General features: G+C 66.3%; 1 protein-coding gene across 1 annotated transcript; it reads right to left on the bottom strand.

Moving 5' to 3' along the window:
• Positions 1-336: 336 nt before the first annotated feature.
• Positions 337-22,605, bottom strand: PWWP2B (PWWP domain containing 2B; the record flags this gene model as incomplete). Its single annotated transcript, XM_082673529.1, has 3 exons — positions 337-466; positions 12,805-14,375; positions 22,481-22,605. The coding sequence occupies 2 exons, from the start codon at positions 22,603-22,605 to the stop codon at positions 12,821-12,823; spliced, it is 1,680 nt and encodes a 559-aa protein (XP_082529655.1). The 3' UTR covers positions 337-466; positions 12,805-12,820.
• Between the last annotated feature and the right edge of the window lie 1,662 nt (positions 22,606-24,267).

Genomic DNA, 24,267 nt, shown 5'->3' with positions numbered 1-24,267 from the left:
GGGGCTGGCGAGGGGAGCCCGGCGACACCCACGCTCTGGACGAACACGGAGGGGGGCGGGGGTGGGGGGGCGGCCGGTTGTCGAGCGCACAGAGACCCCGTGCGCCCGGGGCTGGGTTGTCCCGAAGCCAGCGGGGAGGTGATGCGGCCCTGCTCCCCTGGGCGCCCGAGCCCGGAGGCCACCCCTGATGCTGGGCTCTGGCCCTTCACAAACCAGAAAAGCTAAAGTCTGCGTCGGGGGAATAAACACATTTGGCCCAGAGGAGTCGCAGCGCTCCGGCGGTCTGTCCTCGCGGCCAGATGCACCCGCTGCCCCCGGAGGCCTCGAACCAGGCTGAGCCCGCGGGCCGGGGCTCCGCCTGCAGCCGGCCAGAAGGCTTGCAGGGTCCTGGGACGGAGCGGGGATGCGGAGGACACCCCTGAAGTCAGGAGCTGCAGGGAACAGCCATGCCCTCATTGTCTGCGACCTGGGGGGAAGCAGAAAGGGACACAGGTTACCTCAGGGTCCAGTGCCGGGGGCAGGCCTCTCGGAGTCCAAGCACCGGGCCAGGGCGCCCACCCAGCTCTCCTGAGTCTCTCCCTCAGCTTCACCCAGCCCTCACCATCTCAGGAGTCCCGCCCCCTTTGGTGCTCCTGCCCCTCTCCTAGGGCAGGTGTCTGACCCCTGCATCCCCCCATGCCCACCCTACCTACCAGGGGCCCTGAACTGCCCGGGGAAGGTGCAGGATCCTCAGTGGCCCAGGGACCCAGACCACAGGCTTGTCCTGCAGCCCCGCAGCCTTGGGCCCAGCACACAAGGGCTGAAGACGGGCCAACGGTTCCGGGTCCTGCCAGCCGGGAGTGGCTCGGGGTTTGGGGGGCTGATGGCTGTGCACGTGCCCCAGGCTCAAGGCTCAGAAGGCCCCAGTATGAGGAGTGATTGACACCCCTGGAGCCCCGCCCCCAGCTGGGAGCCCCACCCCACCACCAGATGCACCCTCCTGGCTTAAAGAGACCCCCTTGGGGTCAGGGGTGGGTGGGGGTGGGGCAGAGGGCAGACCCTGGACAAGAAAATCCTCTCCCAGGTTGGTGAGGAGCCCAGGCTTTAGCCCTGCTTCCTGACTTGTCCCCACCTCCCATCTGACCACAAGGTGGTCATCCTCGACCAGGGACAGCAGACATCTCAGCCCTGCGTCTCAGGGCCAACCCCTCTCTAAAGAAAGCAGTGGGCTCTCAGGGAGGGGAGCCCCCCTCAAGTCCCCCAAAACAGGGGGTAAGTGTTCCCCACACTGCAGCTCTGCCGGTCACAGGAGGCTCTGGGAAGGAGAGAGCCTGGAAGGAGGGGGAGGGAGAGGCCAGGAGCCTAGAGTCCAGTGAGAACAGGCGCAGCACAGGGGCTGCCGGCCACAAAGCCGGCTGCTGCCCCCCCAGGAGGGGAGTTGTACCCGCACCGGTGGCAGCGCTCCTGCACAGGAGGAGGGAGAGATGCTAGCCGGAGCCTGGCCCAGCCCCGAGAGTGGGCGTCTGCTTTTATAGTCATGGAAGCCGTGAGCTGCTATGACAAGACCCCGAATGCCCTGAGACTGCCACGCCAGCCACGTGAAGGGCCCGGGTGTGTGTGCGTACGTGCGTGCGTGCGTGCATGCGTATGCAAAGGGAGGTGCCGGCCACCCCGGCCGAGGCCTCGGGCAGGCGAGGCCACTCCAGCCCGGCCGACGCCACTGGCCGGGAGCGCATACAGTCGTGAGAAATGACCAAGCAGAGGTGTCTGAAGTCACTGTGTTTTGGGGAAGTTCGTTCACAGAGTGATCATGAACTGAAACAAACACCCTACGTGTCTGAAGGCACTGAGAGGTTTCGATTTCTCTCAGAGACCTGGGAACTAATAACTGATTATATATAAACGACCCCAAATGAGGCAAATTCAACTCTGCAGAGAACAGATCTGAAGAAAAACAAAATATATTCATAAGTATCTACATGGATAAGCTACAATTTTTTTTAGATTTCTTTTTTTGCTGTACACGGGCCTCTCACTGCTGTGGCCTCTCCCGTTGCGGAGCACAGGCTCCGGACGCGCAGGCTCAGCGGCCATGGCTCACGGGCCCAGCCGCTCTGCGGCATGTGGGATCTTCCCAGACCGGGGCACGAACCCGTGTCCCCTGCATCGGCAGGCGGACTCTCAACCACTGCGCCACCAGGGAAGCCCATTCCACTTATTTTTAAAATATAGAATCCAGGAGCTGCATCTGCACAGAGAAATGCAAACGCTTTCCACCATCCCCGAGGCTGCCTGTGGGCCCTGAGCCCTGCATCGGCGGAGGGGCTGGCGAAGCCTCAGCGCAGGGGTCCTCTTCCGTCACTGTTGCTGCCCAGGTCTGAAAGCGGTGACCCCGCGGCCCAGCGGCCCGGCTGGCAGGTGGGGGAGGGGAGCCGCCGCCCTGCTCCTTATCCAAAGCGCCCAGGATTCCAATGACCAGGAAAGAAACATCAGTGGTGACCACAGCAAGCTGGACCGCACACTCGCCCCGGCGCAGCCGGTCATCGGGCTCTGACCTGTCATCCTCCTCCCCCAAGCCTCCAAGGAAAGCTCCCGGCCAGGAGCCCGACTTGGGGTGTGCAGGAGGGACCCCTCTCTGGCCACCCTCCCCCCCGCCCCATGCTTCCCCATCGCCTCGGAGCTCGGTCACGGCCCCCAGGCCGGTCCGAAGGAGCAGCTCAGCATCAGATGGAGAGGGCTGGGGGCTCCAGACCCATCTCCAGAGGGATGCAAGGCATGTGGCCCGGGCAGGACCCTGAGCAAACACGGGAAAGACCTCTAAGTCCTGAGTGTAGCGCTAAGGCCCCGCTAAGGAGACTCGTCCACCCAGGGCGGCGGGTCCCAGTCTCAGGGCACCCCTGAGAGCAGGAGCTTCTGGGCATGACGCGCACTAAGCCACACCCGGACCCGGGGCCCAGAGCCCTCCGCAACCCAGGACCAGATCCCGGACCCGGGGCCCAGTACCCACAGCCGGGTCTGTCTTGCCCATCAGTCCCTGAGACAGGCTGCCCCCCGCCGGGAGCACCCTGGGCTGGGCAGACGGTCGGCTCCAGGAAGGGCTCTGCAGTGTCTGCCAGCAGCACGTTTCCGGGGACACTGCCCTTGGCAAAGAAAAAGACGGAAACCATAAAACAGAATCCTGGACCTTGCTCTCGAATTCCCAACCGCCTCCGGCCCAAACTCTCTGAGCCGCCAAATACCCTCTCCAAATGCCAGTCCTGGGGACAGGCCCTCCCTGATGCTGGTAGTCTCCTCTCTGCAGGTGCCCCAGGACAGGGCGGACACCAGGCAGCGTCCTCACTGCCTGTGGTGGCTGCCGGGCCCTCCCACCCCCCGAGTCACCAGGAGAGGCAAGGAGGGGCGGTGAGGGGCACGGAGAGGACGCGGACGTAGGACAGCAGCGATGACCAAAGCCCTGGTGGTCAGGCAGGAGAAACGCCGATGCAGAGGCCCCAGGGGGATGGGTCTTGACTCCGTGGCTGTCCCACCTCCCTGCCTGGGGCAGCCAGCGGGTGGCTCTCGGAAGCCCTCAGGCTGGCCCGGGCCTCTGTGAGGACAGCAGGGGTTCTCATAACTCTGGGGACAAACCCGGACTTTCTCTGTACTTTCTTCTTGACTGATCAGCCAGGGAAATGCCCCTGAGACTAAGACAGGCCCTCTGCCTGGGACACACCGGCCCCTCTTTAATAATGGGACGTTCCCTCTGGGAGGGGTGGTCCCTGTCCCTTCAGCGCGACAGCCTGAGCTGACCCCAGAGCGCCCCAGCCCTGCTGTCCCCCACCCCACTTAGAAACTATGGGAAGGGCACAGATCACGGCAAAAGGCTGCCGCTGGTGGTCCTGTAGAGAGAAGCTCATTTTTCTTCCCAGCAGGAAGACACCCACTGGCTAGGAACCAACTCCACTGCCCAGCAAGGCTTGCTCACCCCTTCCCGCCAGTTCCTCCCTCCCCAAGAATCGCCCCAGTGCCCTCAGCGCAGTCCTGGCCCGGAGGCCCCTCCAGCCCTCACATCCCCGGAGGTGGCACTCCCTCTAGCCTGCGTCCTGGAAGGGCCCCCCGACGCCCCAGTGTCCCCTGCCTCCCGTGGCCAGCACCCCAGGGATCAGGTCCGCCCCAGCCCTGACCGGAAGGGGCAGGCCACGCGGTCCCACAGCTGCCCGGGGGCCCAGGCGTCCGAGGGGGGAGCCACGATGCCGGAGGCCCCTCGAACTGGGAGGCGAACGCCACCTGCACCGAACGTGGCTCTCCCCGGCGGACCCCACCGCTTCCTGCCTGCCGGGAGCAGGTTAACCGGGAAGCTTCCAGGCACCAGGGCACCCAGCGGGAGGGCGCCTCCGGCACGGGGCCATGCCAATGCACCTCATGAGCAACACATGAGCCGGGTCTCCCAGTGAGGGTGCCGTGGGGCAGAGGCCACACCACCCTGGGCTCCCAGCAGTACATCCCAACCTGGGGTCTCCAGCCTGGAAAGCGGCCCCCAGCCCATTCCCCACACAGGACGGTCAGACCCCCCGGGCTCAGCTCCCTCATGGGGCTAAGCTGCCTGCAGACCGGGGGCCTGTTGAGAAGATGGGGGGATGGGGGGCTCCCCTCCCTCCACGACAGGGCCTGGGTTGCGGGATGATGACCAGGCCGACTGAGCACAGCACAAGACCAGACGGACAAGGCCTGTTCCCCAAACCACAGCCTTCCGAAATGCCGTGACATCAGCGTCTCATGAGAAAGAAACAAAGCAGCCACCGCTGGAAGTGGGAACCGTGGAGCCTCAAGAAGAAGGAAGCAAAGGGAGGCAGCTGCGGCCCGGCATCGCCGACGCCACCTGGGGAGGCGGCCCACGGCAGCCCTGCAGGCGCACGACCTTCCACAGGCCACGCACGCCGGGCCATCCAGCGTGGCTCAGGAAAACCGCTCCCTCAACCCAGCGGAGCCCAGCAAGGCGCTGGCCATGGCCCTGAACACCCAGCTCCCCAGTCACCCGCCTGGTCCCGCGGCCCCTTCAGCCACACCCAGACTGCACCAGGTCTGGTGAGACCCTGGCCCAGACACAGGGAGGGGAAGGGGACAGTTCCCAGGAACGCCAGATCCTCCGGGATGGAGCGCTAGAGAGCTGTTGTTGACGTCGTTTCCCCAGGATACACAGGGGTTGACACGTGGCCCACATTTCCCCAGGATACACGTGGAGGGGACACGTGGCCCACCTCCTGTTCCAGAGGCCCAGGCAGCCCCTCCTTCCAGCCAGCACCGCCCCCTCCATCCAGATCTGCTGTGTACACCGGGTGTGGACACCTCCAGCTCAGGGTTCTTAACCCAGAGGCATGATGGGGCAGATGCCAACCCGCCCGGAGCCAGGCCATCCTCCCAGGCCCCTTCCTCCACAGCTGGGGAGCATCTCCCCTCGCCCGAGGTGCTGAGGGCGGGGGGGCAGGCACGCGTCAGGCATCCGGCTCTGCCTCTCCAGGGCCAGGGGCTGCCGGATGCACAGGGGAGAGCCTGGCCTGGGAGCAAACCCTAGCTGTGCCTCCCTGGGGGCCAGTCTCCCCACCTGTGGGACAGGGCACCATGGGCCCCCTCCCGGCGATGCAGCCCGGCGTGCAGAGTGCCGTGAACCTGGCGCAGGGCAGGGCGGAGGAGGGCCGCGCCCAGGCCCCCAGCAGGCTGGGCCCCCGTGTGCGTCACCGTGTGCCAGGCAGCGCGTGGGTCTGGGTGTGCAGGAACTTACTTCCTCAAAGGGGAGACCCCAAACAGAACAGCAAAGAACGAAGGAGTGGGTTGTGAAGGAGCCGTGACAAACAGAGATGCTGGGATGGAGAATCCCAAGCTCTGGGGGTTCCTTGGGGTCACAGCCGTACACGGGGTGCTCAGGAGAGAGTCCCTGAGGAGGTGGCCACTGGGCACAGAGTGGGCGGCACTGCAGCTCTGCCACACGGAGCCGAGAGCTGGGGAGGGGCGCCCTGCGTGTCTGCTTCTGTTGCAAACACAAGGACAAGCGAACACAGCAGAACGGAGGCCTGCAGGAGGAGGTCAGCACGGAGGGGCCGGGACGATATGCTCAGGCTGACTTGGGACCCCCCGGAAATGTGCACGGAGTCAAAATGTAAAGGAATCTCTACAGATGGGACGAAAAAAGGAGCTCAGTGACCCCAACGGTGCCTGAGGCCGTGACAACCGCGGAGGTGGTGCCGTCTCGATAACTCTGGAACAGGAATTTGACATGCCCCCCAGAAAGCCAGAGCCCGGGGACCAAAGGCCTGCAAGCAAAGCTTGGCGCTGGCCCACGGGGGAGCTGGTGGCATCACTGTCTAAAACGATTACATACGTGATGGACTCTACATATATTAAATATTTTACATATATTAACTTTTACATGTAAAATTATCGTGTTAACATCACTAAGAACCAAGATCTTCAGTATAAGGAGAGAGAGATGTGAATATAAAAGTTGAAAAAGTATAAAATCTGAATTAGAAAAATCAGTGTGAAGTCATGATTTCTTTTCTCCTGAAAGAAATTCCAAGGTCTGTTAACTGCAAAGGCTAAGAAACCACCTGGGAACAGTGTGACCCCGGCAGCCAGCACGCCTTGCACCCAGGCAGGATGGCGGCTGGGTACCAGTCCCCTTGAGAGGACCCGGGACTCCTCGGGAAACGGCTGACCCTGGGTCTGGGCCAGAAATGCCCACGGTGACACAGAATCCCGAGTCCTGGCAGAAAGCAAGGCCGCTGCCAGAGACCCCGTGGTCGTCAGGCGGACTCATGAGCCGATGAGCCCACGGCCAACAACGGGACGATCCGGCGTCAAAAAGGACATTCGCCTGGACTGAGAGGTGTCCACCATGTTTATGGCAGACACGCTGGTCACTCCGGAGGGTGCCGGGAACCGACTCAGACGCGCGTCCATATGTTCTGTAAGAGCTCATCTAAAGGTGACCAAAGTGTTACTGCAGGACGGCCTGATCAGGTCACCAGGACAGAAGGGCCTCCCGACGGGCAGCTGAGGGGCCACCGTCCCACGGAGGGGTCGCACCCCAGTCCCCCGGCGCAGGAGTGCAGAGCTCAGGCCCCTCCCCGTGTGCTCTGGGACCTCCTACCTTGGGGTGGGTGCTCCGTCCAGTGGAGAAGAAGCAGGACAGGAACAGGGACGAGTACTTGGAGCTGGCAGTGGGGCCCCCTGGCCAAGAGTGGTTAAGGCATCTCACCAGTGGGAGGGGCAGCATGGGGCCTGGAAGGCCCAGCCCAGGGGGCCCGCAGCCCCTCCCCTCGGCTGGGAGAAGTCCCCACCCCCGCCAGGGACCCCAGCAGAGCAAGTGCACACACCGGGCCTGTGTCCCGGCGCACCCACCTGGGGACACGGCGGGGAGGGGGCGGGGCCTGAGCCCCTGCAGCAGCCTCGGAATTACAGGCCTTAGTTTCCTCTGGAACAAAATAATTACAACCCTCACAGAGGACCTGAGTTCCCTGAAAGCAACGCGGAAGTCAGCTGAGAAGCAGAAGTACATCTTTATTTAGCACTGGAAGAGAGAAAAGCCCGTTTGGGGCATTCGCCTTGAGGATACCGTTCTAGAAGAGGCACAGAAGGGAAGTGGCCCCTGGAGACGGGATCTGGACGCCTCCGCTGGGGAACTGGGCGCCGAGTCAGCACTCCCGGGGGGGCGGGGCAGGCGGCCGCCACAGCCGGGCAGCACGGGTCCGGGCTGGCTTCCCGCGGATGTCTCTGTTTCCCGGGAGAGTCACCTTGGGAAGCCGAAAGCGGCCCTGGTGCCGCCGCTGGCCCGTGTGCACGGCCTCCGTGCACGGCCTCCCCGCACGCGCTGTGCGTGGACCCATACGGGCCTGCCGAGTGGGCAAAGGACGCAGCAGGCGAGTGGGGCCCCGACCATGGAACCCGGGCCGTCACCTTCCATGGGACAGGTGTGGCCAGTGTGATGGAATGAGGGCTTTGAGATGAGCAGATCAGGCTGCACTAAGCAGGTGGCCCATAAACGCCTCACAGGGTCCTCATGGAGGACGGCAGGGAGGACGCGTCACAGCAGAGAGGCCCCTGTCACCGGGCAGGCAGAGGCTGCATGATGCGGCCACAGGCCCGGGAGCGCCCGAGCCCCCAGGAGCTGGAAGAGGCAGGAAGGACCCTCCCCTGGAGGCTCGGAGGCAGCACAGCCCTGCCGGCACCTTGACTTCGGGCTTCTGGCCTCCAGAACCATAGGAAGAGATTTCCGTTGTTTCCAAATGCCCAGCGTGAGGTCATTTGTACCAGCGCCACAGGAAGTTTCATCGGGGACGAGGCTCACCCCAAGGGTGCCCTCCACTCAGAGAAACCAAAAAACCCAGCGCTCGGAGCTGCCCGCGGAGTGAGCCCCGAAAGTTCCCTGCTGGCCAGCGGCCCGGCCACTCGGGCAGGAAGGGAAGGGGCCAGGGCCCCTGCGGTTCCACGGGAGGTTGACCCCAGCCCTGGACCCTCCCAGCTCACACAGGGCCTGTGAATTTCCCACTGAGCTGAGAGGCTGGGACACTGGGTGGCATTCTGAGCCGTCACGGCTCCCAGGACACCGAAGCACCCGTCACCGCACCTCCCAGGCCCTTGGGGTGCGCTCCCAGTGACCGTGCACCTGGTAACGGACGGCTCCATCACCACCTGCCCTCACCTGGGTGGTGCCCGCGGGCTGGGCGAGGCCCCAGCCCATCTGTGCTCACCCACGGCCTCGTCCTCACCCATGTCATCCCATGAATCCACCACTCGGCCCCAAGGCTCCTCTGAGGCTGGACCCCGAGACTCCTCCCAGCTGAGACCCAGGCGTTCACATGCCGGCAACCGGAGTACCCCCTCCACGGCCGGCGAGGGGCATGGCGGTCCCCGAGTTCCCAGCAGCCCAGCCCGTCCCCTGGGCCTCTGCCCCCTGCTCCCCGTGGCCCTCTGACGCCCCATCCTTGTTTGAGCCTCCATCCTCTGGCACATCCTTCCAGCCTCCGGCCCCCATCACACTGCTGTCCCAGAGCACAGGACCATCCACCCTCTGCTTGAAGTTCTCCCATGGCACCCCTACTCTGAGGATAAGGCCACAGCTGGGGCCTCAGGCCACCAGGCCCACACTGGGCCTCTCCCCACCCCTAAGGACATGCCCACCTTCCTTCTGCCACGGGCCCCAGCACGTGCTGCTCCTTTTGCATCCTCAGATGCTCATCCCCACCCTATTAGCTCATGATTAGCCCACTGTTCTAATCTCAGCTATATGTCACCTCCTCCAGGAAGCCTTCCCAGATCCCCAGTCCAAATCAGCTTCCTCACCAGACACTCTGCTGGGAGGCCCTTGTCCCCCCTCAGCACATTCCTGTGTGTGATTATGCACGAATCTGGGGACTCTGAGTCACAGCCCTCTCCCCAGCCCCCCAGACAAAGGCCTCGGTGACTGCACACTTCTGTCCCCCATCCAGCAGAGCATTCAGTCCTCGGTAGGCCGACCCCTTGGTGGGTGGGTGGGTGGGGAGAGAAGAGGCACGTAACCGGGTCTGAGAGGAAGAGGCCTGGGGTCACACCACCCCCGGGAGGAGTCGCTGTCACCTGTCAGGTTGGGGGGCCAGCCCCGCACTCAGGGCATCCCTGTCCCCCCTGCAGGACCCTCGCCCCCCTGACCAGTGGGCAGCAGGAGTTGCCCAGCCCATCCAGTCAGGAGCACGACCCCGGCCCCACCCCGGGGGGACATGGGAGGACCCCCGGGAAAGCAGAGCTGGAAAGCCGGCTGCAGACAAGTCCCCTCACTCCCCCCCTACCCGGAGACAGATGGGGAAACGGGGGCTCAGAGTCGCCAGCCTGCTGGGGCCAGGGCAGGGCCCGGAGCCCTCGGGAGATGCGCCCCAACGGGGCACACGAGCACCCTGGGGGCGGTGCCTGCTCAGAGCCCCTGTGCCCAGCCAGCCCCACTGGCCTCTCCCCAGCGCCCTGGCCGCCAGGCCCCAGGCCGGCTCCGCAACTCTCACAACGTCCGCGTGGGCACCCACCTCTTAGCCGAGCCTCCAGCAGCCCTGCAAAGGGGGCAGAGTCTCTCGGGGAAGAGGTGCTGGGCACACGCCCGTGGAAGGGGCCCAGCCCCACATCTGCTGAGACTCTCCTGACACACCTGCGGGCAGCACGGACAGCCCAAATCCCAAGGAGCCCCTGGCACCGCCTCAGCCGTCCTCAGGTGTCTGCAGGGTCAGCTGGGCCAGGCCGGGGTGGCCGGTGGGTGGGGCCGGGAGAACCACCTTCCCCAGCAGGCCTCCCGGCCGAGCTCCAGGGCCCTGTGCCAGCCTCCCAGCCCTCCCGTGGGGGGCCCGGGGGACCCACGCCCGCTGGGAGGTCCCTCCTCCTGCCAGGACGTGCCCGGGTGCTGGTGACCCTGGCCCCTACCTCAGCACCACCACGGGGCACTGCCACCAGCAAGCACCTCACCCAAGCTCTGCCGGGACCCTCCTGCACCAGCCCCGCAGCCCTCAGCTTGTCTGGGGAAGCCCACCTTCCCCGGTGAGGGCAGTCCCCTGCTTCCCCTGCAAGGAGCAGCCTCGACGGCTGCTCCCCAGACACTTGACACCTGCAAGCAAACTTGTCCACCAGGAGACCGCGGACCCCACCTGAGCACGAGGCCCAGGCTTGCTGACGCCAGCAGATCAGCCACTGGCTGGCACAACCTCAGCTCAGTCTTTAAGCCTCAAGAAACAAAACCCAGAAGCCCATCAGCCTAAACCATTGGTGCTTTGGCGCCGAGAGGATCCAGGCCGCCCCGCCGCGCCCCCAAAGCCCCACACCCCGCGGGGGCGGGGGCACAGGCCCCGCAGCAGGCAAACCCGTCCGGCGGGATTCCTCCTCTGCTTCCTGATACAGAGCCCTGAACCCACGGGGCTGCCTCTGCCCACAGCAGGGGCACGTGGGCAAGCTGCCTGACACCAGGCCAAAGACGGCTGGGCCCTGTGAGCAGAGGGGCGGGGCCAGGAGCAGAAGGGCACAGAGAGAGGCAGGGCCCCCCCATCCCCGGTGGTCCCCAGGCCAGCGGACGTGGCCGCAGCCAGGGCTGTCCCTCAGCCTGGCCACAGCAGGGAGATGCCCTAGGAAGCCCGATGCCAGGGCATCTGGACTCTCTCTGGACCGCTGCCCCTCAGGTGAGCTGGCCGCCCTCACCTGAGACCCTAGCTGCCTGGATGCCCCCAGGTCGGTGCCACGCCCACGCCCCAACACGAAGGCCAGAACTGACGGGGGATGTGCCTGGTTCCCAACAGGAGAAGTTCGTGCCCGGAATCCGGGGAGCCATGCTGGAGGTGACGTGGGAAGCAGGTGGGGGAGGGGTGGGGACAAGGCCTCAGGAGCCCCGGCAGGGACCCCGGCCCAGACGTGCCCCTCATCACTGCTTCTTCAGGACCCCGCTGGACCCGGCACAGCAGGGAGCGGGCACCAGCACTCCACAAAGCCCCTCCCCAGCCACGTGAGCTGGGCTTGCCCAGCCCTGAAAACTCACGTCACCCGGGAAACTGGCACAGACAGGTGGGTGAGCAGGGCAGCCAGGCCACACAAGGTCACCCGAGGGTCCGGAGGTGAAGGCAGAGGCCCAGCTCGTCCTCCGGGCCAGCCCCGTGCCATGCCGTCTGCTTCTGTGGGCGTGAGCACGAGGCCACTGGGCCAGGAAGAGCACTGACCCCACAGGCTGCCCCTCACAGGGGACCCTGTCATGTCCCCTCTGGTCCACCCAGGCGGCCTGGAGCCTCGGGGGACCATGGCCTGCCCGGGACCAACCAGGGGAGGACAGAGGGGGCAGTCAGACCTGGGAAGAGTGGCCACCAGTGCCAGTGACCCGCTGGACACACCCCGCTGCCCAGGCCAGAGCTGGTGGCAGCCACCAGATGAGAGCACACCCACATCTCCCTGCACCTCGGGGCCCAGGGGAAGCTCACGGCAGACGCCCTCAGCCCCTCGGCCGTTTCCGGACACCCCGCCAGACACGCCACACGGTGATGCCCCACCCCACCTGGTGACACGGCAACTGCGCAAGGTGAGGCTTCCAACCCCAGGTGGTGACACCCCCAACCCCACAGAGGCTCCATAAGGCCTGTGGCTGGGATCCTACAAAGGTCTCCTGGGGGCAGAGACAGAGGGCGAGGCACTGGCCCAGGGAAAGATTCCAGAGCACCGGCCCCGCCACCGGGAGCCTGGAGCCCCCGGGCACCAATGTCCAGGACCCACGTGCCGGCTGACAGAGGGGAGCCCCCACTGGCAGCAGCAGAGCAGCGCTGGGCCGTAGGCGCTACCTCTGAGGGCAGGCAGCTCGGTGACTTTCCTCCTTTGGGCAAAGTCAGACCCCTGGACGCACCTGCAAGCAGGAGGCTGGGGAGGGGAGGGAGGGAGGCCCCGGCTGCAGCCTGGGAAGAGTGAGTAACAGAGAAAGCCCCCCACTGCGCTCACCACCGCCCCCTCAGTCAGAGCCGCCACCTTTGAAACCCTCTCCTTTCTCCGAAGGCAAACGAAAAGAGCAAGGAGACCTTTTACGGTCCTTTGCAAAATGGCCGCAAAACACAAACTAGCTCTGTTCTCTGAACAGGTGGCTGACGACTCGCCTGCTTTGAAAGCACCTCTTCTGTGAATCAAAACGCTGGACAATGTTGACAGCAAGCGGGGCGATTGTCCAGACGGCCCCCTTCGGAGCAGCGAGCCAGATGGCCAGGGGCGTCCACGTCCCCCTGGCTCACCGAGGCCCAGGGCGGAGGGACAGCCCAGATGCAGACACGGGCTTGGGACGGCCGGAGAGAGGCCGCCCTCCGCGCACACACTCACCTGGTCGGAACCCGAGTTACGTTTCAAACTGGGTTAAGAGCTCCCTTATTTCCGGGGCCACGTGTCGGGCGGCATTGGCAGCCTCTGTTATAGCTTTCCGATACATCCCCTTCTTCTTACGGTTAAATCTCAGTTTGAAAAATTCAGAGAAAGGGGAGAGTTTTGAAATAGACAAGAACGATGTAGTTGGAGAACCAAACCATGAGACTTTCGCTTCTTGCCAGGAGGGCTCGCCGTCCTCCTTCTGGCTAAGACTGATGTCCAGGACACGTGCTGGCCACCAGGGAAAACCATGAACCTTACCCCACACGATGTCCCCTACGGCCACGGTCCTTCCATCCTCGGTAACGCACTTGGAGACGCTCTGCGTGTGCAGCCTGACCGTCAGGGGTGGGACCGTCGGCCGCGCGTCCTTGGACGAGGCCGGCACAGACGCACCGTCGCCAGACGAGAGGTCACACATGTCTGGTGACGTCACTTCCGAGCTGGACGATTTGGACTCGTCCAGGCTGTCGCTGCTGCACACCGACACGCTGGCACAGCCAGTTCTCCGGGGGCAGGCGGCGAGAAAAGCCAGGCCGTCACGCCCGTGTTCGCCTCGGGGACACCCCTTGCAGTCGTCGTCCTCGCCGGAACTTCCAGAAGACGAGTCCGCCAGCCCAGAGCGGGCAGAGCCGTCAGCCAGGGGCGCGGGTGAGCCGGCCCGGGGGCCGCGGCCACAGCCCTTGAGCTCCTCCACCAGCTCGGCCTTGTAGACGGGCTCCTGCTCGCCAGCCCCCGGGCGGTGGGGCTTCAGGCGGATCTTGGGGGGCGGCGGGGCAGCGCTGGGGGGCAGGGGCCGTGTCAGCTTCAGCTTGGGGATGGAGGCAGGCGCCTCGGGGTCCGGGCCTCCGGGCGGGGCCTGCGGGGGGCAGAAGGGCTCCAGCGAGCCGTGCACGCGGGAGGGGATCTCCACCACCTCGCCGGTGCCCTGGGGCGTGCTGTAGGAGATCTTGATGACCGGGCTCCGGGGGACCCGGGCCCGCGCCTCCTGCCGCCTCTCCCTCTTCCTCCTCTTGGCGGTGGTGTCACCCCCACCGTTGGGGTCCTCGGGCTTTCGGGGCTCCCTGCGCGGCTGTGGGGGGGCTGGGGGGCCGGGGCTGGCCTCTGGGGGGCTCAGGGTGCTCTTGCACTTCTCGCAGAGCACCTGGCGGGGCCGCAGGCGGATGGGACTCAGGGCCAGGTGGCCAGGGTCGCGGTTGCGGGACAGGCGCCTCCGTGTCCTCTTGATGCCCCGGGGGGGCGGCTGCGGCACCCACTGCCGGTACGTGTTCCTCAGCCAGAGCGGGGGAGGGAAGGGGGCGCCTTCAAAATAGGGCGGGAACGGGGGCAGGCTTCCGGCGGGCAGCAGGGGCGGCTCGGGGCTGGCGGTCCCAGGGGCCTGGTCCCCACTGGGAGGTGGCGGGGGGCCTGTCCCCAGCTGCATCACCTCTGTGTCGCCCTCCATGGGGGCCGGCCCGTGGCAGCCGTTGACAGGCGGGTCCTGGGCCTGGGGCGGCGGAGCTGACGGGGGCAGGCCGAAGAGGCCAGACCTGGTGGTGGGGAGACAGAAAGGGGTGGTCAGGACAGAGAGGACGCCGCCGTGAGCAGACCCCACTCCGGAGGGCCCGGCACATGCCCCGGGGGCATCCCAGCTGCCCGCTGTGCTCCGAAGTCACGCGACCCGCCCGCATGGAGACTGATGGCCCGACAGCACCGAGCACCCACACCGCACTTCGTGGCAACAAGGCGAATGCGGGCTCGAAGCTGGAGGCCTCCCAGGACCCAGTGCAGGCCTGGGGCCCGGGAAGCCTGGGGACGGGGTCTGGCTCCTGGGACGGGCCTGACCAGGCCTGCGGGGGGCCGGCTGCTGTGTGGCCAGCGGCCCTTACTCACAGGCCTCACCCGCTCAGGCCCCTCCTCCCTGAGGGAAGCACTCCCAGAGGGAAGACCCCACGTGTGTCCCTGGGAGGACCCCCAGTCCCAGGACAGCCCACAGGACCGGGGTCCCAGGTGCCAGACGTGTGTCTGGGGGTGGGGGCCACTCGTGGCCAGGCCCAGCAAGGACAGGGGTCAGCCACCAAACTGAGCCCGCTCCCTCCTGAATGCTGAGTTGGGCCCACCTGTTTCCACGGCTCTCAGGTGAGGGCATCACTCAGGCCGCCCCTGCCCACCACAACCTGGAAGGACCACCCCTCCTGCCAGCACTCCTGGCCCCTTCCCTCAGGACCTCCAGCTCCAGGACACAGAGGGCCAGGCGGCACTGATAAGGCCACGTGACCCGTGGGAAGGGGCCAGAGAAAGCAGGAGGCCCCCCTCCCGCGAGGACCCACAGCTGAGCCTGAGCGTGTGGCCGGCACCTCCGGGGCCCCCCAGGCGGGACTCTCTCCCCGGGAAGCTCGGGGCCGGCAGCCTCCACTCGGATGTCCCAGCATCAAATAGCTTGGGAGAAGCGCCCTTCTAGAGCCAATGACCGTCACCCCCCAGGCCCCGCGCTGGGAATGTCGGGAAGTCACATCTGGCCAGCAAGCTGCCCTGGGAGCCACAGGAAAACACATTTGCTCCAAGTAAGGAAAACCAAGGCCAATCAGGCGACACCTTTCTTCGGCGGCGACACACATAACTTTAAACACGTGCGATTTAACTTGCAAGAACTGCTTTAGCTGAAAGCTGTTAGTTTTCACTTTTTTTAAAGCACAGAACAGACTTTTAGCCAAGTTGAGAGAAACGAGGATTAGAATATTGTATCTCAGTGTCTCCCTCCCTTTTGTAATTCAATCAGAGGAGAAAAGATAAGTGAGCTTTGCTGTTTCTCAAAGTCATTTCTCAAAAATGACTTCTGCGTCTACAGGGTCCAGCAAACCAGGGCCACGGCCACCTGCCCTCTGCTTGGCCAGGGAGGATGCAGCTCATTCAGATGGCTGACCTGTGACCTGTGACCTGTGACCATGACTGACGGAGAAGAGGGGAGGGGGAGGAGTACAGGAAGAGAGAGAGAAAGAGAGATGGCAGTAGCCTAGCGGGGAGCGTCCAGCCACAGGCCAGCAGTAGGGGACTTGGTCCCCTGTGAGGTGGGATTCTGCGCTGGGTGGGGGGCAGCCCTTGCGATCCCTCCCCTCCCCCCCTCCCCATCACCCGTGGGCATGTGGCTCTTCAAGGGCCCCTCTCCCTGGAAGGACCAAGCCGTTCCCACCAGACTGGCACCCACTGCGGCCCCGCAGCCACAGGCCCCCAAGTCCCAGCCGACCAATGGCAACAACAAGAACCACAGACCACGTCTGTCAGTGGTGGCCGCACGCGGCATGTCTCACGGCTCCTGCAGCCACCACGGGAAACAGGCATGTATGACTTCCAAACCAGGATGGGCGGAGACTTTCAGGGGAACAGGGGTGGGAAAGGGGGTCCCAGGATCATGCCCTGGCTGTCAGCCGCCCTCTCACCAGCCCCGGGTCAGGCACTGGGCACAGAGGTTCCACACCCCACGGCCCCCAGGCCAAGTCAGCCACCAGGTTTTGTAAGTCAGGTGTGACTGACACACGGCCACGCCCGCTGCCCATGCAGGGCCCCTGCGGCACTGCTGAGCACCTGTGACAGACACCGCATGGCCACCAGTCCTTCACGGAAAAAGTCTGCCTGTGCCCAGGTGTGGGCGACAAGCCCCCACCCAGGGGCGTGACAGGCTGGTGTGTCACCAAACCTCACCCGAGTCCCAGGCATCAGAGCGGGCACTGGACCCCGCACCTGGCTCGTTCCCTTCAACAAGCCCCTCGTGGGCATTCGGAACAGGCTGAGAATTTGGCAAACTAACCCCACGCACATGCGTGCAAGCGTGCATCCACACACGTGTGCACACACGCGCACCGGGGGCCCACACACCAGGCTGGATCACATATCTGGGGCTGCAGGGTTTCTCCCAAGGCCTCCCCAAAACCCACTTCCTGCCCACCATTCACAGGCACCCAGGCCATGAACTGGGGGCTCACTCTGACACCCCCCTCTCATCTGCACCCCGTTCCACCTTCCCAGGCCCCTGGGCTGTCACCCCACTAGGACCCAGCCTGTATTCCCTCCTAGGGCTCTGTTCCTCACGGCACCCCCGTAGCCTGGCCTGTGCCCCCAGTCAGCCTGCCTGTGCTGGTGCAGAGCCCCTCCTGCCAGCTGGGGCCCAGGGACCCCAGGAGCAGGACCCCTGGGCAGCCCCTTTCCCGTCATCCCCCACCCCCCAACCTACCTGCCCTCCAGGACCCTCCTAGGCTTGGACTGTGCCCTCGGCCAGCCGGCCCGGGGGGCTCTGCAGTCTCCTTGGCCACCTCTCTGCGCACACAGGCTGGGGACAGGTGGCCCTGAAGACTGCAGCTGTGGCCCATTCAGGGAGCTTTTCGCCCCACTGATCACACACAGCCCTCAGGGGGTCTCTGCATGTTCAGGACGGCCAGAGACCCAGGCCCTGACCTGAGCCACAGCAGTAAGCTGTGGGGCCCTGGGTGGGCTGGGTCTGCACCCACCAGACGCAGACAGGGTCTGGCAGTCGACGCCGCCCTGCCCAGGCAGATCAAACTGGGAGGCAGCCTCGGCTGTGAGCCGTGCCCTGGTATGCATGCCCCCTCTGCCCACAGGGCTGTGGCTGCAGCCTAGAGGGGGAGGTTCCTTGCAGACGGCCCGGTGGAATGGCACTGCGGCTGCCACGGCGGGCCCCGTGACTCGGACACTTCCTTCCCAGAGCTGCTGCCCTGCCCAGGCCACACCCACGCCTGCCGGTGGGTAAACAGGGCCAGCGGGACCCTGGCTGCCGGGCTGCAGACCACAAGCAGGTTCTCTGTCTACAGCCCCATGAGGCGCCGTCATCATCATTCCCATTTCTCGGATGGGACAGTGAAGCTGAGGGAGACCAGGGACACCAGCGGGTCGGGGGACGGGCGGGGTCCGTGCTCGTGCCCCAGCTCTGCTGCCTCTGGGCGCGGGGATAGCACCAGCCAAGGCCACTCTCTCTGGGAAGGACCTCGGCAACCTGTCCGCCGAGGGGGGCATGCTGGACCCCCAGGCGCAAGGCGTGGCCCTCGGAGAAGCCGGGCTGTGCCCACGTGGGCCTAACCCAGGGACGGAGGCCCTGGCCGGCCTGGCAGAGCCCCACACGTGATACTGCAGGGCCCTGGCAGGCAGAGAGCTGGGGTGGCCCTGGAGCCAGAGAGATGGCCTGCCAGGCTCAGCGTGAGGGACCCAGGCGCCTGCACTGTCCTGCCCTCTGCGGTGCGAAAGGTCTGGACTCACAGGGCCCCGCAGGGGTGACTCACGGGCGGAGCCAGGGCCTGGCCCAGCCTCGACCGGGAGCGCAAGGCCAGCCAACGTGCCCACGCGGAAACCCGAGGGGCCCTGAGCAAACCTCAGCACCGCGTCCTTGGGGAGCTAGGGGAGGGGCAGGTGGCCTGCGCTTTGAGGAGAGGCTGGGGAGGCCGAGCCCGGGCGAGAAGTTCGCACAGGGAGCTTCAGCCAGGAGGCTTACAGGGATCAGACCCCAAAGCAGAGCGGTTCTGCCCCCAAGGGGACAGGAGACAGAGTCCCCAGGGTCACCCTCCGCTCTGCCCAGGTGAGGGCACGGCCACCGGCATGGACACAGGGACCCAGAGAGAAGCGGCCTGGCCTGCAGTCTTCCGTGGGACACCAGTGGCCAAGCCTCGGCTCCCACACGTCCCTGGGGCTCGTTTGTGCCTCCAGCCTAGCGCCCCTCCGAGAGCAGCGGGCCTGGACGGGCCCACGGCTAGGAGGGGCCCTGCCGCCTGCCAGAGCTTGCGGCCGCCCCACCCCCACCGTCCCGGCAGGCCTGGGGCCCAAGCGTCTCTGGTGCCCACTGGCAGCCTCTGGCCCCGGCCAGGTCCCCATCTGCCCTGGACCTTCCTTCTTCGTCCTCCCACAGGGAGAGGCCACCCTGGTGTCCTGTAAAGAGGTGAGAAGACGTGGCTCCGGAACAGAAACATCCTGCGGGCCAAAGCCCAGGGCCAGGTGCCTAGGGCAGCCTCGTGCAGCAGGTACCTTGTGGGCAGAGGCTGAAGTCAGTCCCAAGACAGGTCCGGTCCCGAGACGAGGCCCACCCTGCGGCTGGCCAGGCTGTACGCCGTTTCTCTCTCCCAAAGCCCTGCCGACAGACAGCCGCAGGGCTGGAGCCCCGAGGGAGGGGAGGGGCAGGTGGGTGTCAGGCTGCTGTGCACGGAGGTCCACCTCTGCTCAGGGAGCTGGGGAAAGCAGGATGACACGGGGACTTGCAGCCTGGATGCCAGAGTGGCCCCTCGTCCAGGGCCACACGTGGGACCCTGCCCCTCCCCCGTGGGTATCAACCTAGGGTTTCGGCCACAGCTGGCCCCCAGAGTCCTGGACCAAAGGCTGAAGAACCATCAACATCATTCCAATAAGACTCAGGTGACTGCGCCCCTCCTCCCAGGAGCACAAGGCCAGGCCCCCAGCCCACGCCCCCACCCCCTCCGTGGAGCAGCTCCAGAGACCAGCCATGCCGGCCAGGTCCCTTGGTGAGGCACCTGCCTACTGGCTGCAGGTCATACCACCCTGTGATGCACTGCGCACCCTCAGTCCCTCCAGCTCCCCAAGGGCAGGGAGGACGAGCCCAGTGGGGCCTGGACAGGGGGCGTGTCCGGGATGGAGCAGGGGCGCTCTCCTGCCCAGGACGGGCCATGGCTGGGATTCTTGGCCAGCTGAGTGTCCAGAAGCCTGGGTCCCAAGCCCCCCGGGCGGGTGTGGGTCCCAGAGGCCCGTACCCAACCTTTGCGGCCCCGGAGTCTTGTGTGATAACGGCACGCTGGGTGACTCACGCTGGGGAAGTTTACGAAACGCGCACTTAGAGGCCAAGGCCGGAGGCTTCGGATGGCCAGGCCGGACAGGCAGCTGGCCCTCGTGCCCACCAACCGGGAGACCGTCCCTTCAGCACTCGGCGACTTTGCTGTCTTTGGGACACCCCACCTGAGGTTCTCAACCAGAGGTCCACCCCCAAATCACCCACAAGAGGCCTCCCCTGCACCCCAGCCTGGAGAGCGGAGCTGTGGGGTCAGGGTAGGCCGGGGCCATCGTTATGTGTCAGAACGAACACCGCCCGCCACAGATACTTGAGGACCGTGCACCACAGCAGTTATGCCAGGACTTAAGGCCACTCCCCGGCACACAGTAGGTGCTCAGTGAGTGAACGTGGATGCAGGAGCCACAGGCACTCAGGGCAGCCAAGGGCCTTGCTTCAGGCCACACAGCGGCCTGCCAGCAGGTCCACGGCTCGCCTGGCCTCCGTGGACAGACAGACGCTCAGCCCAGAGCTCCCAGAGCACCAAGGGAGGGGTGCTGCCGCCCCAGTGCCCCCAAATGAACACTGCTTGCTGGGCCCCGCTGCGTGAACTGCCCCTCCCGGGGGACCTCTCTGTTCTCCTAGGCCCCCGGGGGCTGCCCACGAGCTCGAGAAGTGCTGACACGTGGCAGTGACTGGTCTGCGCCCGGCTGGGGCACCACAGGCACACCGGCCTGCTGCCCTGGGACCCACAGGCCCAGGAGGTGGGCAGGCGCCTGCAATCTGAGCTTCCAGCTGCTCTGCCCGCCTGTCAGTGCCCACGCCCGGGATGGGGCCTCACTGACCGGCCCTGCCACCGTGACGTACGGGGTAAGGGGAGTGGGCCCTGAGGAGAGACCGGCCCCAGGGGAGGCAGGTCGGTGCTGCGGACCCCCGAGGCTCGAGGCCGGGCCCCTCTGCCAGAAACACCCAGGCCAGGTCGTAAGCTGCCTCTGGACCCTGTCCGACAAGCCGGCTGTAAACACGAGCGTTGCAACTCACGATATCATGGTAGAAAACTGGGATCGGGACGAAACTGGAGGCGCCCCGCAGAGGGGAGGGGGGGTGGGCAGGGACAGGGGCAGCTTCAGGGCCAAGCCCAGACACCGGAGGGGTTGGGAGAGGCCAGGTCTCTCCTCAGGTTCTCTTCAGGGACTGGGGGCGGGCGGGGGGACCCACTCAAGTCAGAAAGAGGAGCTGCTGAGCAGAGCTGTGCCCACCGAGGCCCAGCTCCTGGTTCTGTGGGCGGCTCCGGTTACAGCCTTATGTGGCCATGGCAGGGTTGCCGCCCACACGTCCTACAGCTGCCAGTTCCCATGCTGGGATCCCAGCAGAGCCTGCTTCCTTCCACGAGGGGGTGGGGAAGCGGGTGGGGGGGGTGCAGATCTCCACATCAGGTTAGCCACGGGCTGTAGGGACGGGAACCCTGCCTGGAGGCAGAGACCAAGGGCGGGGGGCCGGCAGCCTCTGCCGGCACCCCCAGCCTCCCTTGCCCTGAGTCAGGGAGCACAGAACACGAAGAGCGGGGGGACCTCTCCTGCCAGGGCCCCTCTCAGGGAGGAAAGGCCAGGCAGGGCTGCACAGGCAGCGCTGGGGTGCAGCCCTGCACAGACCCAGGAGCAGGCCGGCGGAGGAAGTGGTGGCCATTGGTGGCAGAGGACCCTCAGCCGCCCCGAGGGACAGGGCTGGCGGCTTCCGAGCGGCTATGCTGCAGCCCCGGAGGGTCACTAGGTCCCACCAAGCACTCTCTGCAGCAGCAGCAGAGCAGGGCGACAGTCACCTGGGACGCCATATGTTAAATCACGTGACTTGCACATAAATGGCTCTGGCACATCTAATGAGGAGATGATGCCAGCAGAGTGGCCGTTGAGAGGGGATGGTCCTCCTGCCACACCCCCGCCGCCGGCACAAAATCTGGGCTCCACTGAGGGAAAAAGTTGGGCCTTTGCAAAGGGGAGCCGTTTACTGCTCCCGGTTCAAAATAAGGCCCAGCCTGAGCCTCAAGACATTAGTGCCTGATTAATGCCTAATCATTTATCTGCGCGACAGCTCACTACCATGTGACACTGTATCCAGGAGACTCTTTCCGCTGCAGGGATCCCTGCAGCCGGCACACAGGTGCCTCTCAGGATGGATTTGCCCCCAGGCCTGCCCAGGGACCCCTCCAGCAGAGAATCCCGGCTCCCGAAGGGAGCTCAGCACAGCTCTGAAACTTGTATCTTTTCATTCCTGTTCTGCCTGGGGCTCCTCAGCCCGAAACAGTGTTTTTAAATCCCGCCGCTGGACACAACTGCTAGCTAGCAATCCTTACCACCTCAGCCCCGACTGCTCCTTGGGGGGGGCATTACATTACACACCGCCCCCACCTCGTGAGTAACTGACAGGGCAAGCGCGGCAGCGCATCTGAACCCACTGCCCCCACCCCGGCGGATGACAATTCTGAAGACAGCCGAATTCAACAGTGAGTCTGAACAAAGAAAAGTGCGTTAATTATGGCAGACGTGCGGAGTTCGGAGCCGGGCGGCGCGGCAGTGGGCGCGGGGTCTCGGGCTCCACGCGCCGCGCCCAGGCTCCGGCTCGGCGCCCACCGCTGTTCCCGCCCGGCTGCGCCGTCCCCTGCCCGAAAAGTCGCGACGACTTTGAGAACCACTTTTCCCCCCCGAGTGGCGGCCGCGCTCGCGCACCCCGAACCCGGGGCTGGAGAAACCGAAAGCGGGCGCCGGCGCCACGCTGCCCCGCCCCGGAGCAGCCCCGGCCCTGGGCCAGCGCGCGCGCGGGGTGGGGGTTGTCCCGAGGGGATTCCGGGGGCGTCCCGGGGCCCGCGCCCCCGCCCCCGCTCACTTTTTCGTGCAGTCCAGCAGGATCCCGGCGAAGCTGCGCTCGCCGCAGCTCACGGTGACCAGCAGCGCGCCGTTGACGACCTGCTCCACCCGCACGGGCAGCCGGCAGCCGGCCCGCGGCTCCATGCTCCGCGTCCCGGCCCGGCCCCCGCCCCGCGCCGGGTCAGCCCCGCGCGTGACGCGGCCCGCCGGCCGCCTGACGTCACAAAGCTCCGCTCGGGGCGGCCTCCGCGAGCGGGCCGGGGGCGCCGGGAGGGGCGCGCGGGGCACCCGCGCCCACAGACGCGCGCCGGGCCGTGCGGCCTCCACACTCGGCGTGGAGACGCACTGCGGAGCGCCACCGAACGGTCAGGATGGGGCAGGATGGAGCAGGGCCGCGCTCCACCCCCGGCGACGCTGGCCGCGAGCGTCCGCGGAGAGGACCTGAGAGCCGGAGCCTGGAGAACTGCCCCGGCCCCGGGTCCAAGGACCCCCTCCTCTCCAGCCGGGGGTCCACCCGGGGCGCCTGCCCCTCCCGGCTCCAGGGTGTCTTCCCCTCTCCTCGCCCCAGCCCCCCCCCCCGCCCTGCCCGTGTCCCCGGGTTCCCCGCCTCCGGGTCTGGCGCCCGGGTGGCCACCCGGGCACTGCGGGGAGGAAGTCCCGGCGGCGCGAGCAGGAAGCCCAGCGGGGTCGGGCCGCGGAGACGCGGGGCGCCGAGGGGACACCGGCGGGCCCGCCGCAGCGGCCCAGTCTCGACCTCGCCGCCGGGGGGGGGCACTTGACGACCCCCGTGGGGCACTTGACGACCCCCCCGTGTGCTCGGCGCCTCGCTGGGTGACGAGAGGGCACGCACTCGGCTCCGGGCTACCCGCAGCGGGGTTAGGGAGGGTGATCAGTCCACAAGTGTAGGTCGCGTGACCCCGGGGAGCCGGGGAAACGTTGGGTTCCGTGCGACCCCTGGTGCGGCCGGAAGGGCCAGGGAGCCACGCGGCCAGTTCACAATGGAAAGGATTCCCTTCCCCGAGCGAGACTGGGGCTCCCCGGCGCACGCAGCCACGCCGCTGATGGGGGGAGTGGGAGGTGGAGGGGACAAGCAGACGCCGGACCCCCGCCCGGGCCCCGCTCCCACGCGCCTTCAGCCCAGTACCAGCTCTCGACTTTCCTGAGCACTCGCGCGTCCCGCTCGCGGCTCGGGACCCCGCGGGCCGCCCCCAGGTCACTGTTGCAGTGACCTTGCCCCGAGCGCGTCCCGGCCGGGTCCCCTGAGCCGGGCTCGCTGCGCTCGGCTGGGCACCGGAGACCAGCAGGCGGTCGGTTGTCCTGACTACCCGTCCGCCGCCACCGGCCGGCCCCGCCCCTCCGAGCCGTCCAAGGCCCGCCCGGCTCGGAGCTGCGCCGGGGCCGCCACCCCCGGCGCCGCCGCGGACAGTGGGGCCGCCGCGGCGCCGCTCGGCCTCGCCCTCCGGCGGCCGCGCGGCGCGGGGAGCCGGCTGAGAGGAGCCCAGGCGGAGCCAGGCGCCCGCGGAGACCTCGCAGGGCTCCACCGCCCAGCATTGTACGGGGCTGGGGATCAAGGCCCCATGAGCCAGAGTCCGGCCCCAAGCAGCCCCCGGGGAGGCCTGAGAGCAGAGCGAGAGCCTGTCGCCTGCAAGGCCTGGGTTCCAGCAGACACCCGACCTCCCCAGCGGAGAGAGGGACCCCACCAGGAGGCCTCGGGCACCTGACACCTCTCCAGGGTCAGCCCAGCCGCTCCCTCCCTGTGACTGCCGGACCCCAGGGGGCCTGACTGCAGTCTGCACCCCAGGCCTT

The sequence above is a fragment of the Grampus griseus genome (genome assembly GCF_964374135.1).
Source record: "Grampus griseus genome assembly, chromosome: 16".
Lineage (NCBI taxonomy): Eukaryota > Metazoa > Chordata > Mammalia > Artiodactyla > Delphinidae > Grampus > Grampus griseus.
The sequence above is the reverse complement of the archived record's forward strand: the minus strand, read 5'-3'. Positions and strand labels throughout refer to the sequence as shown.